General features: G+C 44.0%; 1 protein-coding gene across 1 annotated transcript in view; it reads left to right on the top strand.

Annotated features, from left to right (window-relative positions):
• Window positions 1–1258: 1258 nt before the first annotated feature.
• LOC311093782 (E3 ubiquitin-protein ligase TRIM39-like) overlaps window positions 1259–15917 on the top strand; it is a 28793-nt gene continuing 14134 nt past the window's right edge. The window contains exons 1-5 of the mRNA XM_084131375.1: window positions 1259–1353; window positions 2839–3410; window positions 3526–3621; window positions 3877–4044; window positions 4136–4274. Coding sequence (XP_083987501.1) covers window positions 2841–3410; window positions 3526–3621; window positions 3877–4044; window positions 4136–4274 — 973 coding nt within the window. The 5' untranslated portion in view covers window positions 1259–1353; window positions 2839–2840. The remainder of the gene's footprint in view (window positions 1354–2838; window positions 3411–3525; window positions 3622–3876; window positions 4045–4135; window positions 4275–15917) is intronic.

The following is a 15917-nucleotide window of genomic DNA, read 5'->3' on the forward strand; positions in this document are numbered from 1 at the left end:
ATTCTAAGAGAAGGTGATGTACATCAAAGTGTGAGTCATTAAATGAGGATTAATTAGATAGGAGACATGATACAGGTAAGGTTACATTGACCATTGGTTGTATAATAAAATACATACCATGGTATATACATAATAGTACACAAGACAGTCACTCGTTCACACAGTTTCTGGGATGCATGTTCATTTATAGATAATCTATGATTAATGCAGCAAAGTCTGTATTAAAGATTGTTTCTGTCTTCCCATTGTCTCTCTCTCTTTGAGCCTGTGGTCGCATTCTTATACACCCATAAAACCAACTTATCTGATCGTGGCCATGGTAACGAGAAGACCTTCTTGCCCTGTTTGGTTTTGTGTTTTGTGTCTGATTTGGTCTCAGTCGTTACACAGGTCTGGGCTCTGGCTGGGCCATTACAAAAGATTCATCTCTTTTGCTGAAGTCATTCTTTGTTGATTTAGATGTGGGTTTTGGATCATTGTCATGCTGAAAGTTGAAAGTTCTCTTCATTTTCAGCTGTGTTAAAATCGACTGGTACTTGGAGCTACTCATGATTCCCTCCTTCACTAAATCCTCAGTTCCAGCTGAAGAAAAGCAGTCTCAAAGCTCAATGCTGCATCTCAATGCTTCCCCGAGGGTCTGCTGTTCTTCTAATGTTGTGCTGTGTTGTTTTTGTGCCAAACATACCCTTTACAAATTTGGCGAAAAAGTTCAATCTTTGTCTCATCAGACCATAACACATTTCCCTATGTTTCCTATGTTTTTGCATAGTTTAACTGGGCTTGGGTGTTTTTTTTTATCAGGAAAGGTGTGTGTCTTTGCCCCGTAGCCCAGACAGAGAATACAGGAGATAGTTGTCACATGTCGGGAGAAACCAGTACTTATCAGAAAGAGCTGCAACTCTTCATGTTGCTGTAGGCGTCTTGAGAATCTCCCTGACCAGTTTTCTCTTTGTCTTCTCATACATTATGGGATGGCCTGTTATTAATAATGTCACTGACGTGCCATACTTTCTCCATTGATGACTGTCTAAGTTGAGCTGCATTTGTCCTGAAACTCTTAACCAATGTTGCCAAACAATCAAGCTTTTGTAAGTCTGCTGAAATCTCTTCTTCATAGAAACAGCAGTCCCAATACAAAGAGACACACATGAACCAAACACACCGAATACAGGGACAAATGTAAATGTGTGAATACAGGAGGAGCTCTGACATCACTGTAGTTCAGAGAGAGATTCAGAGAAAGTGAACCTTGATCAATAACAATATGGACGCCTGAAACGATCAACCTCTTTAAACTACAGAATATTTATTGATCCGTTCAAAGAGTCTTGTGGACACATCTGATCCTCACAGGTAAGAGATAGAAATATAAGAGAGATTGTGATGAACAGGTTTCTAATGGAAGTGATCTGGTTTAGTAGATTTATGTAGAACCGTAATAAGTTGAACAGAACCAGGTTTAAGCATATATAATACTCAACTGTTTTAGTTGTTTACTGCACTGAAATGGTATCAGAATTATATTAAAAGTGTGTCATTTGATTGGTTGTAAAGCAAAGTTTGGTGTTTCTGTCATTTTGTCACTGACAGAAAGACTAAAGAAACAGGAAGTAAATGACCTGCAGATTCACTGAACACAAACCTGCTAAACTGCAGATGAAAATCACTTTTATATTAAAACTACACTTGACTATATAATGTATTTTGTGGAGAGATCTATCTATCTATCTATCTCTTTATTTCTTGGAAAATATATCACTTGTACTTTGGTTAATCTAAACAGCAGGTCAAAGTTCAGATTGTTCTGTAAATTTACGAGTTTCTTACTGAATTTCAAATTAATGTTTTGTTTCCCTCACTATCAGTTCTTACATTAATTTTAACCAATTTAATATAAATATTGATTAAATTGTCATGATCAAATTTTGTTTTAAGTCTGAACATTTTTTTTTATTTAAATAACTTGAATGTCACTCTCTTACAGAGGTTAATAAAACTGAAGAGCTGTTTACAAGAGTGAATGAACTGCTGTTTGAAATTATTTGACTTGAAATAATATTATGATGAATAAGTAAAACTAAATCAGACTCGAGGTAAGATATCATTTAAAACTCAATGACTAAATTCACACTTATTAGGAGCAAATATAGGCTAAGATGTTTCTTATCAGTCCATTGATTATACAATAAAATTTATTTTCTTGAAAAGGAAATGGCAGAATCTTCTCCAACATCAACAAAAGCAAGAAAAAACAGGAGTTGGAGTATTGAGTATACACCTCCATGTAAGTCAATAAATAAAAAATTAAAAACAAGAAGAATGAATTAGTGCATGAATAACTTTCACTCTTCTCATATAATATTTAATATGTAGTTCAAGAGTGTACAGCAAAATCATTATCATTATTATTATCATTATTAAAATCAGTGTTTCAAATCAATATTGCTCCTTTGTGTAGTTATTTATTTGGTACAGTAAGTGTTCGTATAATGAGCTTCACATTAGGGTTCTGATCAGCTTTGCTGGGTTCATTTTACAGTAATGATCATCTGACTGTACATGATATGTGGGTGTGGGATATGTGGGTGGTGATGGCGCAGTGGATAAGACACATGCCTTTGGTGTGAGAGACCCGGGTTCGAATCCACTGTGAGACACCAATGTGTCCCTGAGCAAGACACTTAATCCCTAGTTGCTCCAGAGGCGTGCGACCTCTGACATGTATAGCAATTGTAAGTCGCTTTGGATAAAAGCGTCAGATAAATGTAAATGTAAATGATATCTTACATATTTGAGTATATAGTGCAGGTGATTTATCTTCATCATTTCTCTCTCCAGCAATGTCTTCCTCCAGCGGTCCACTGACTGAGGAGCTTCAGTGCTCTATATGTCTGGACTTGTTCACTGATCCAGTCACCACTCCATGTGGACACAACTTCTGCAAGACCTGTCTGAATAAGTGCTGGGACAACAGCCAGACCTGCAACTGTCCATATTGTAAAGAAACATTCAAGCACAGACCTGATCTCAAGATTAACACCACACTTCGAGAAGTTGTAGATCACTATAAAAAGACTAGTCCTGAGAAAAAATCTGAAGTTCTGAAAAAAGCTGAAGTTCTGTGTGACGTCTGTGGGGAAAGAAAGCTGAAAGCCCTGAAGTCGTGTCTGGTGTGTCAGATCTCTTACTGTGAAACTCACCTGGAGACTCATTTGAGAGTGGCAGGTTTAAAGAAACACAAACTGATCAATCCTGTGAGTAATCTGGAGGACTATATATGTCAGAAACATGAGAGACCTCTGGAGCTGTTCTGTAGAGATGATCAGACATGTGTGTGTCCGATGTGTGACGTGACAGATCACAAGAACCACAACACTGTTTCTTTAGAAGAGGAGAGTGAAGAGAAGAAGGTAAAAGTTGCTGATTAAACTGATTTTAAATGGCTCTTATCATGAGGAATCACATGTTCTTTAATATAAATGAATAAATTATGAAAACATATTGTGTGTTGTTCTCTGTCTATAGACTCAACTGATGAAGACACAGAAAGACACACAGCAGATGATCCAGGACAGAATCAAGAAGATTCAAGACGTCAAACACTCAGCAGAAGTCAGAAAAGTGAGTTTAAAATAATTTAATTAAATAAATTTTAATATCTATTTTTGTATAAAAGCAATTGCACACTCCTGTTCGCTCTGCTGGTCTGAATATCGACACGTCTGTGATTTCCTGATCACTTAGTAAAGTAATAACACATCTCTCCTCAACAAGACACATGATTTGAGGAATCATTCAGTGCAAACGCTGGAGATGAAACTGGAAAAAAACCTCCCTAAAACACTGAAATATGATCAATACTGACTCTTGCTTTAGATATTTTATACTGAATTGCTGGAGATGATGGAGAAGCAGCAGAAAGCTTCAGAGAAACAGGAGGAAGAGCTCATTGAAGAGCTGGAGCAGGAGATCACTGAGCTAAAGATGAGAAACACTGAGCTGGAGCAGCTCTCACACACTGAAGATCACCTCCACCTCCTACAGGTCAGTCAACATCTCTCTGATCAATGATAATGCAGTATATGACACCATAACACTCCCCATGCTGAAGGATTTCTCCTCTCTCCTGCTGTAGATTTACTCATCCCTGTGCAGCTCTAGAAACACCAGGAACTGGTCTGAGATCAGTGTGAAGACTGATGAGAGTCTGGAGACTCTGAGGAGAGCTCTGACTAAACTGCAGGACTCTCTACAGGAGAAACTCACGCTAACTGGTACAACAATATCAAATACACTGTACATATATTTATCTTCTTTTAATATCAGTTGTAGCGACAAATGACCATCTTGTCACTTAGAGGTGTTTGTAGGGCTATCTGATGCGTGGTTCCAAACAAATACACTTCCAATCCAGTCCTGCGTTTATCTTCTTTATTTGTCTCAGTTCTGATGCTCAAACATATTGCAATCACCAGTTAGCATGTCCTTACAGGATCCTGACACGGTCAAAAATCGTTTGCTTCCCCATTACACCTAACGTCTCTTGCTCTCTGATTACCTATATACCCTAAACCCATACTCCACCCAGTGTTCTCCAGTGGAACTACAACAGATATTTAAATAGAGCATAATGGCTCTTACACACCGGCCCCTAATTGTACATGACAGGTAGACATTACAATACAATACAATATTTATACAAAGAGCCATTAAAGTCCAAAGTGACACTGTATAACATTGCATTTAAACAATGCATTTAAACAATATTCCATTTGTTAGAACATATACCCCTGGTTTCACAGACAGGGCTTAAGACTAGTCCTAGACTAAAATGTAAGTCTGAGCTGTTTCCACTGAAATAAACTTGCACTGACTGATCTTAAAAATATATCAGTGCCTTTTTATTTTTAAGATGCACATCGGTAATGTTTTTTTTCTAAGCATGTTTATAAAAATTACTTAAATGTCCTAATTGATCTATGGTCTAATCCTGGCTTAGTCTAAGCCCTGTCTGTGAAACCGGGCCATAGTCTTTGCAATCAGTCCTTTACTTTTCCAGGCTGTCATACAATAGACAGAGCTTTGTCACAGGTCTCTCAAGTATTGGTTTTAGTTTGTACTCGCACAGAACATACAAGTCCATTTTTATCAGGAAAAACTTCCAAGACTCGTCCCATCAACCAGGATCCACGTGGGGCTGTAGAGTCCACAATGACAACAATGTCACCAGGAACAAAGGTCCTCCTTTCCTTGTTCCATTTCTGTCGCTCTTGAAGCAAAGGCAAGTATTCACTTGTCCATCTTCTCCAGAATAAGTCGCACATATATTGGACCTGTTTTCATCTCCTCTTGCTGTGTAACTCTGATTGGTCAAAGAGTCCAGGTGGTAGAATTGGCTTGCCTTTCATTTGAAGAAGGTGATTTGGAGTAAGTGGCTCTAGGTCATTAGGATCATCTGAGAGCTTTGTTATTGGATGATCATTTAGAATGGCTTCAATTTCACATAGCACAGTATGAAATCCTTCATCATCCAAAGTTTGCTGATGTAAGATGGAACTCAAAATTTCCTTGACCATTCTGATCACACGCTCCCACACTCCTCCATAATGTGAGCCTCCTGGAGGATTGAAACTCCACTGACCACCTTTCTGAAGCATTGCCTTTTGAATCTTGCTTTTATTCCATGAACTGAGTGTTTCTCTTAAATCTCTTTCTGCTCCAATAAAGTTGGTACCATTGTCTTATCTTATATAAACAACTTGTCCTCGTGTACAAATAAATCTGCGTAGAGAGTCAATGCATGCATCAGTGTCCAAGGAATAGGTGACTTCCAGATGAACTGCTCTACTTGCCATGGAAGTAAAGATGACCCCATAACGTTTCACAATGGAGCGTCCTTTTTTGACCTCTACAGAACAAAAATAATCCACACCTATGTTCGTAAATGGAGGAAGGTCGGGAATGAGTCTCTCTTTTGGCAAGTCTGCCATCTTCTGCTCACCAACCTTAACTCCAAGACGTCTACAATGGCCACAACTAGATGATCAAGATGAAGATCTTCTAGGAAGGTCAACTAGATGATCTTCCTAGCAGCTGCATTACCTTTAATGATCCAATATTTTTTTCTCAGCTTGGAAAGCATATGATTTCTTCCACTGTGACCCAATTGTTGATGAATATGCCTCAAAATGAGTGTGGCAATGTGCTGATCTTTATAAAGAATGATAGGATGCTTCCTTTCCTCAGGCATAGCAGCATTCAAATCAAATCAAGTATATTTGTATAGCGCTTTTTACAATACAGATTGTATCAAAGCAGCTTCACAGTATTAAAAAAAAATAATAATAATACAACAAAGTTTGTTTCTAGTGGAATTTATTGATTGATAGAATAAAATTAAATATCCCCAAAATATCCCCAACTGAGCAAGCCAAAGACAACAGTGGCAAGGAACCGAAAAACTCCATCAAGTGACCTAATGGTGTCCTAAAACTCCATCAGGTGACCTAATGGAGAAAAAAAAAACTTGGGAGAACCCAGGCTCAGTCGGGGGCCAGTTCTCCTCTGGCATTTATGAACTAGAGGCCGGATTGTAGTTTGAAACTGTGAGATTAACAATATTATATGAATGCCTGGCTGAAAAGATGCGTCTTTAATCTAGTTTTAAACTGGGAGAGTGAGTCCGAGTAACGAACAGTATCAGGAAGGCTATTCCAGAGTTTTGGAGCCAAATGCGAAAATGCTCTCCCTCCTTTGGTTGATCTGGATATCCTAGGTATGACCAAAAGCCTCGAATTTATTGATCTTAAAGAGCGTGATGGATTATAGGGTGATAGAAGATCCGTTAAATAGACTGGAGCTAAGCCGTTTAGGGCTTTATAAGTCAATAGCAATACCTTATAATTAATACGGAACTTTATAGGTAGCCAATGTAGTGATGATAAAATCGGTGTTATATGATCATATTTTCTTGATCTAGTAAGAACTCTAGCGGCTGCATTTTGGACTAACTGTAGCTTGTTTATTGAGGATGCAGGACAACCGGCTAATAAAGCATTACAGTAATCTAGTCTCGAGGTCATGAATGCATGAACTAACTTTTCTGCATCAGAAACTGATAGCATATTACGTAGCTTAGCAATGTTTCTAAGGTGGAAAAAGGCTGTTTTTGTAACATACGAAATATGATTTTCAAAAGACAGGTTACAATTGAGTATAACACCCAGGTCTTTTACTGTAGAGGATAAAGTAACAGGACATCCTACGATGTCAAAGTTGTATTGTGAGAGGTTCTGTGGGCGGTTTTTTAAACTGATGATTGTAATATAAGTCCCTTTAGATCTGTTTATGAGAAGGAAGGAGACCAGGGTCGGCTGGCTGAGACTCGTGGGTACTTTAATAATAAACTCAATTCGTACATGACAATCGCGCCACATGCGCTCACAAACTCAATATAATGTTACAGCAACAAGCAGTTCTGTTTCCTCAGTCCACAAGTGTCTCAGTCCGCTTCCAGTGTGTCCCACGAGTGCTCAGCCCTTCTCTCTCCTCGATGGCTGTGAGAGCTCTCCTTACATGCAGTCTCCCCACGCCAATTACTGCAACGAGACACAGGTGTCAATCATTTCGTATTTAACCCACTTACCGCTGCTTCTCTCCCCGCTCTCTCTCCTGTCGCAGACCTCGCTGAACCACGCCCCCCTCGCCACATACCCCCACCGCCCGACTCAGGCCGGGGAGCCATCCGGCCTGCAGCCTCCCCCCCCCTCCTCCTGGAGAGGAAGTCGGCCACAGCCATCTGTACACCCGGCCTGTGGATCACCTGGAACTTAAAAGGCTGTAAAGCGAGATACCAACGAGTGATCCGCGCGTTGGTATCCTTCATGCGGTGGAGCCACTGCAGGGGAGCGTGGTCCGAACAGAGGGTGAACTCCCGCCCCAGGAGGTAGTAGCGAAGGGTGAGGACCGCCCACCTGATAGCCAAGCATTCCTTCTCGATGGTGCTGTACTTAGTCTCTCTCTTCGAGAGCTTGCGACTAATGTACAGCACCGGGCGATCCTCCCCCTCCACCTCCTGGGACAGTACAGCACCCAGCCCCCTGTCCGACGCGTCAGTCTGCAACAAAAAAGGGAGAGAAAAGTTAGGGGAGTGTAAGAGCGGCCCGCCACACAGAGCAGCCTTAACCTTGGTAAAAACCTGTTGGCACTGCTCCGTCCACTGGACCGTATCTGGCACTTCCTTTTTAGTGAGGTCAGTCAGCGGGCTGGTGAGGTCCGAATAACCAGGAATAAACCTTCTATAATATCCCGCCAGCCCCAGGAACTGCCTCACCTCCTTTTTGGTCTTAGGTCTCGGACAGGTTGCAATTGCTGCGGTCTTATCAATTTGAGGACGCACCTGCCCATGACCTAAGTGGAAACCCAGATACCTTACTTCCAACCGCCCAACTGCACACTTCTTCGGGTTGGCCGTCAGGCCCGCCTGTCTCAGCGCCCTAAGAACGGCTCTCACATGCTCCATATGCCGCTGCCAATCATTACTGTAGATGATAATATCATCCAAGTAAGCAGCGGCATATGCAGTGTGGGGCCGCAGAACCTTATCCATAAGGCGCTGAAACGTAGCCGGAGCCCCGAACAGCCCGAAAGGAAGTGTCACAAATTGGTGTAATCCAAACGGCGTGGTGAAAGCCGTCTTTTCTTTGGACATGGGAGATAAGGGGATCTGCCAATATCCTTTCGTTAAGTCCAATGTCGAGTAAAAACGAGCCGAGCCCAACCGATCAAGCAACTCGTCAATCCGCGGCATTGGATATGCGTCGAATTTCGACACTGCGTTCACCCTGCGATAGTCTACACAGAACCGCACCGAGCCGTCCGTTTTAGGAACTAAAACTATCGGGCTCGCCCAGTCACTGTAAGACTCCTCGATTACCCCCAACTCCAGCATTGCCTCTAATTCGGTCTGAACCACTTTTTTTTTGTGTTCAGGCAACCTGTATGGCCGGCCGCGAACTACCACGCCCGGCTCCGTCTCAATGTGGTGCTGAATCAGATTAGTACGACCGGGCAGGGGCGAAAACACATCTGCAAACTCAGATTGTATCTTTGCAATGTCAGCGAGCTGCGAGGGCGAGAGGTGATCTCCTCCGGGGGCCAGGGCGAGAGATTTCCCTTTTACGATCGCCTCTGGCCCGAGATCTTCCTCCCCACTCACTGCCGTTGCAAGCAACACTGACTCCTCCTCACTCCACTTTTTCAGGAGATTGAGGTGATAGATCTGTCGTGAATCGCCTCTGTCCGTTCGTATTACTTCATAATTGAGATCGCCTATTCGCTGTGTGACCTCAAAGGGTCCTTGCCACTTAGCTAATAATTTAGAGCTGGAAGTTGGTAGTAACACGAGCACTTTATCTCCCTGTGTGAATTCTCTAAGCTTAGTTCCCCTGTTATATAGCCGGCTTTGCCTGTCCTGAGCCTGGAGCAAATTCTCCATAGAGAGCCGCCCCAGTGTATGGAGTTTTGCTCTCAGGTCCACGACATACTGAATTTCATTTTTGCTATCCGAGCGTCCGTCCTCCCAAGTTTCTTTCAGGACGTCTAAAACCCCGCGAGGCTGACGTCCGTAAAGAAGCTCGAATGGGGAAAACCCCGTGGAGGCTTGCGGGACCTCGCGCACAGCAAATAAGAGGGGTTCTAGCCATCTGTCCCAATTTTTCGCGTCCTCTTGTACGAATTTACGAATCATTGTCTTCAACGTGCGATTAAACCGTTCGACCAGCCCGTCCGTTTGTGGGTGATAGACACTGGTTCGTACCGATTTAATGCCCAATAATTCGTACAATTCGCTTAACGTGCGAGACATAAACGCGGTGCCCTGATCCGTGAGAATCTCTTTCGGGATTCCCACGCGGGAGATTAAACGAAACAATGCGTCCGCCACACTTTTAGCGGAAATGGTGCGGAGCGCCACTGCTTCGGGATATCGCGTTGCGTAGTCCACTATGACCAACGCAAAGCGATGTCCCCGTGCGGTTCGTTCTAATGGCCCGATGAGGTCCATACCAATTCTCTCGAAGGGGACCTGCATGAGAGGTAAAGGGCGCAAAGGCGCTTTTGGGGCGGCCGGTGGGTTCACCAACTGACATTCACGACACGACGCGCACCATCTGCGCACGTTCTCGTGAATGCCCGGCCAAAAGAATCGGGTCATTAGACGATTTAGTGTGGAAGTCATTCCTAAATGCCCAGCCATCGGATTACAATGCGCCGTCTGGAAAAGCATTTCCCGACGGCTCCGTGGTACTAACAATTGGGTTGTATCTTCCTTTGTCTGAGTGTCTTGGGTCACTCGATACAACCTGTCCTTAATTATGGCAAAATAAGGATAGGAGAGCGCGCGATCAGGTTGGAGGGGCTGCCCATCGATGGAACGGACCTGTTCAAACGCATGTTTGAGCGTCTCATCTTGCGACTGTTCCAGAGGGAAGTCATCGCGGTTGGAGAGGTTTAACCTCTCCACGCCGCTCGCATCCTCTGAAACAGACCCGCTAGGTCCAGGTACAGCCTCTCCCACCTGAGTGCTAGCTCCCCTTCCCCGCCCTCTCTTTTTCCCAGAGACATCCGTTGTCAAACACCCCAATAATTGTTCGAAACCTGGCCAATTTGTCCCCAGAATTAACGGATGTCGGAGGCGCGGACTAACTGCCACCTCCACACAATGATTTTGTCCCCTGAATTTAATAGTGATGGCTCTTAACGGGTATTCCACTATATCCCCGTGCACACACCTCACCTTAACCATGCGGCCCGTATCCAATGCCCCAGATTGTATCAGGCTTTGATGGATAGAGGTCTGGTTACAACCAGAATCCACCAATGCCTGATAGGTACCCCCCTTAATACTCACAGGTATCTGGTACAACCCGGCTTGATCAGGGGCGGTCTGCGGGACGTCCGGGATCCGGACCATCGTCCCCACCTCCATAACCGGGCACCTATCCACGAAATGGCCCGGATCCCCGCAACGCCAACAGACCGGCCCAGGTTTTCCCGCCGCCCTAGTGGCAGAAAGTGGGTCCAGTGATTGGCGTGGGGAGAATGCAGCAGCGCCATCGAGTCCCTCCTGGGACCCCGGCCCCCTGACGGGGCCCCGCGGCCCGGCTGGAAGCTCCGCTCCAGCCCTCCATCTCGGGTAGGCCCGTGGCGGGCCACTGATACGGGTCCTGGGGAAAGGAACAGGTTTAGGGGGAGGGGTAGAGAGAGGGACAGGGGGAGAGGGAGAGAGAGAGATTGATGGCAGGGGTTCGCCGACCCCGGAGCACGCCGCCATCTGGTCCTCCGCCAGTTGGATGGCCAGATCCAGCGACGCCGGTCGGTGGCACTGGACCCACTGGGCAGTCCTCCTTGGCAGCCGGGAAATGAACTGCTCCAGTACCACCTTGTTGATAATGTCCTCGGCGTCGCTTCCTCCGGCCAACAGCCATTTGCGGCACGAGTCCCGGAGCTGCTGTGCCAGGACAAAGGGTCGGCCCGCTTCCGCCAATTCCAGTGAGCGGAAGCGCTGTCGATGTTGTTCAGGGTTGAGGCCGACCCTTTGGAGAATAGCTCGTCGTAGATCGGCGTACACCAGGAGGTTCTGGACGGGCAGTTGTTGAGCAGCCTTCTGGGCTTCCCCCGACAGCAGTGGTATCAGGCGCACCGGCCAGCTGGCCTGTGGCCACTCACATGCCTCGGCCGTCCGCTCAAACAAGTCCATGAAGGCCTCGGGATCATCAGCGGGTCCCATCTTACTCAGAGGCATGTGAGCTGCTGCGGTGGCCGCAGCGCCGGGGAAAGCCGGCTCCGTCCGAACCCCCCGGTCCAGCCAGCTCCGGAACAGCTCGCGGTCCTCCTGCTGGGCTTGCATCATCACGTGGAACCGTTTCTCCTGATCGGCCCGCAAGTCCAGCAGGGCTTGATGGTTCTCTTGATGTAGACCCGCGAGCGATGTAATGATGTCCGCAAATGGCGTTCCCGATGTTCCTGGCGGAGATTGCATTTCGGCGGCGGCGTTCTCCTTCCTTCCCGGGTTTTCGGCACCAGTGTAATATAAGTCCCTTTAGATCTGTTTATGAGAAGGAAGGAGACCAGGGTCGGCTGGCTGAGACTCGTGGGTACTTTAATAATAAACTCAATTCGTACATGACAATCGCGCCACATGCGCTCACAAACTCAATATAATGTTACAGCAACAAGCAGTTCTGTTTCCTCAGTCCACAAGTGTCTCAGTCCGCTTCCAGTGTGTCCCACGAGTGCTCAGCCCTTCTCTCTCCTCGATGGCTGTGAGAGCTCTCCTTACATGCAGTCTCCCCACGCCAATTACTGCAACGAGACACAGGTGTCAATCATTTCGTATTTAACCCACTTACCGCTGCTTCTCTCCCCGCTCTCTCTCCTGTCGCAGACCTCGCTGAACCACGCCCCCCTCGCCACAATGATTAGTACCTCTGTCTTGTCTGGATTTAATAAAAGAAAATTACGCGTCATCCAATCTTTTATATCTTTAACACACTCTGTCAATTTGGATAATTTAGCGTTTTCATCCGGCCGTGATGAAATATATATTTGAGTGTCATCAGCATAACAATGGAAACTAATTCCATGTTTCCTTATAATATTTCCAAGTGGCAGCATATATATTGAGAATAACAGAGGGCCCAACACAGATCCCTGCGGCACTCCATAGTTTACTGGAATTATGATCGATTTTTCTCCATTTAAATAGACAAAATGGTAGCGGTCTGATAAGTATGATCTAAACCAGCTTAATGCTTGTCCTTGAACACCAGTATAATTTTGTAGTCGATCTAAGAGTATTGTATGATCTATAGTATCGAACGCAGCACTTAGATCAAGTAAAACTAGTATTGAGATGCAGCCTTGGTCAGAAGCTAAGAGTAAATCATTTGTAATTTTAACGAGCGCAGTTTCAGTGCTATGATGCGGCCTGAATCCTGACTGAAACTTTTCATAGATATCATTTTCTTGCAAGAAAGAGCCCAGTTGAGTGGACACAACTTTTTCTAGTATTTTAGACATAAAAGGTAGATTTGAAATGGGTCTATAATTTGCTAAATTATGCGGGTCTAATTGTGGTTTCTTAATGAGATGTTTTATAACTGCCAGTTTAAATGTTCTTGGAACATGACCTAAAGATAAAGACGAGTTAATAATATTGAGGAGAGGCTCTTCCACTACAGGTAACACTTCCTTCAGTAGTTTAGTTGGTATAGGATCTAATAAACATGTTGTTGTTTTAGATGAAGTGATAAGTTTATTTAACTCTTTTTGTTCTATAGTTGTAAAGCACTGTAATTGTTCTTGCGGGGGGATAATTGAGGCTGAATTATAAGGTGCGATTGAGGATTGAACGTTTACAATTGTGGTTCTGATGTTTTCTATTTTCTCAGTGAAGAAGTTCATGAAATCATTACTACTAAACTGTAACGGGATATTTTGTTCGGGTGACGTCTGTTTATTTGTTAGTCTAGCCACGGTGTTAAATAAAAACCTAGGATTGTTTTGGTTGTTTTCTATTAGTTTGCGCAGATGCTCAGCCCTGGCCGCTTTTAGGGCCTTTTTATAACGTGACATACTGTCTTTCCACGCGATTCTAAAGACCTCTAAATTAGTTTGTTTCCATTTACGCTCTAAATTACGGGTTTCTCTCTTTAGAACATGCGTAGTATTATTGTACCATGGTGCTTTAATTTTCTCTGTGACCTTTTTTAATCTAACGGGTGCAACAACATCCAATGATCTAGAGAGAATGGTGCTCATTGTGCTAGTTAGTTCTTCTAGTTCATCTGTTTGTTTGGGTTCAGGCAGCAGCTGAGACAGATCAGACAAGCAACTCGAGAAATTATCTATGGTGGATGGAAGGATTGTTCTGCCTGGTCGAAAACGCGGCGCCGCATGACATATTACAGCAGTACGTAATATGCAAGTTACCAAGTAATGGTCAGTGACATCATCACTTTGTGGAATGATATCTATATCGGTTGGATCGGATCCATATGATATAATTAAATTGAGTGTGTGATTAATACGATGAGTTGGTCCGGTGACGTTTTGTTTGACCCCAAAGGAATTTAATAAATCTATAAACGCAGCCCCTAACGCATCATTTGGATTATCTACGTGTATGTTAAAATCTCCAACAATTAATGCTTTATCTACATTGACCAATAGATCTGAGAGAAAATCTGCAAACTCTTTTAGGAAATCAGCGTAAGGCCCAGGCGGTCTATATACGGTAGCCAAGGCTAGAGATATGGATTTTTTTCTAACATCTAAGAGCGTAACATTTAGTACAAGTATTTCAAACGAAATAAACTTATAACCCGTTTTCTGAGTAACATTGAGAATATCTCTATAGACCGCTGCAACACCGCCACCACGACCAATCAGACGGGGTTCGTGCTTATAGGAGTATCCTAATGGAGTAGACTCATTTAGACCGAAATAATCATTAGGTTTAAGCCAAGTTTCAGTAAGGCAAAGTACATCGAAGCTATTATCCGTGACTATTTCATTTACAATAACTGCCTTAGGTGTGAGTGATCTAATGTTTAGAAGACCTAGCTTTAGAAATTGTTTTTGGTTACTAATAGCAACATTTTCTGGTTTAATAACAATTAGATTTTTTCTAGATCCTGCAGTAGATTTATTATTTGATCTCACTAAACGAGGAATAGACACAGTTTCTATGCAATGTTCTACACTATTTATATCAGTTAATTTGGTGCAGCAGAGACTATGATTTGAACTTTTGGTTACTAGTCAAAAGGTATTTAACATTTTGGAGATGTTATCTGACAGAAGATCCGATCCGAATCTGCTTGGGTGTAAGCCATCAGCACGGTAAAGCCTAGGACGCTCCCAAAACAGATTCCAATTATTTACAAAGAGCAGTTTCTGCTCATTGCACCATGATATTAACCATTCATTTAGCGCGAATAATCTACTAAACTTTTCATGACCTAGTCGGTACATGGGAAGCGGTCCTGACACAATGATCGTTATATCAGGCGATGTGCTGCGTACCGTATCGATCAGATTCCTGAAGTCTTTCTTCAGAACCTCTGTCTGTCGCAGCCTGATGTCGGCCCCTCCCGCGTGCAGGACCACAGTTCCGACGCGCTCGTTCAGAATCTCGGGAACGTGAGCAGCGATTTCAGAAACACGAGCACCAGGAAAGCAGTGACTATGCACCTTACTTTTATTTAACGTAGCTTGTACGTGTCGAACGATGGAATCACCGATGATCACAGCATCGCGTTCTGTTTCGCGAAGAGGGGAGAAGCGGTTTTGTGTGGATATCTCGAAAACCGGGAGGGTCGGAGAGAGTTTTCTTGGTCTAGACCTGACTCGCGTCTTCCGCTGCGGAAATATCCAGGCTTCGTGGTGGCATGTTGGAGCCGGCGTAAACGAGACCATAGCTGATCGCGGCCTCGACGCTCGTGACCGATGCTGAGTAACGCACGGAGTAGACGAGGTCGGAGTCAGCGGGTTAGTAACGTTGATCACTGATTTGTGTTCATCGGCGCGTGATGTTTCAAGAGCTAACCGCCGGTCTATCAGCTCGGCTTTTCTCACTAAAAGGTCGTGGATCTGTTTCTCAACAGCTTCCAGCTCAGACTGCAACGCGTGTAGCTCAAATGTGTCCTCACCTGCACCAAAAGGTAGACTACTTACATCTGATATATTCGCCATTTTAACAGATGGACAGTAAGTTAAGTTAGCAACGACGCTACCAGTGATGCTATCAATATTAATACTAATTTATGACTGAAGTCTTGGATATAATCCGTCTTTTTAGTGGTACAGGTGTAGAGTAGACGCACGATAGGCGAAAAAATGTTTGTTTGTAAGTG

Source organism: Abramis brama (genome assembly GCF_963993115.1).
Source record: "Abramis brama genome assembly, chromosome: 12".
Lineage (NCBI taxonomy): Eukaryota > Metazoa > Chordata > Actinopteri > Cypriniformes > Leuciscidae > Abramis > Abramis brama.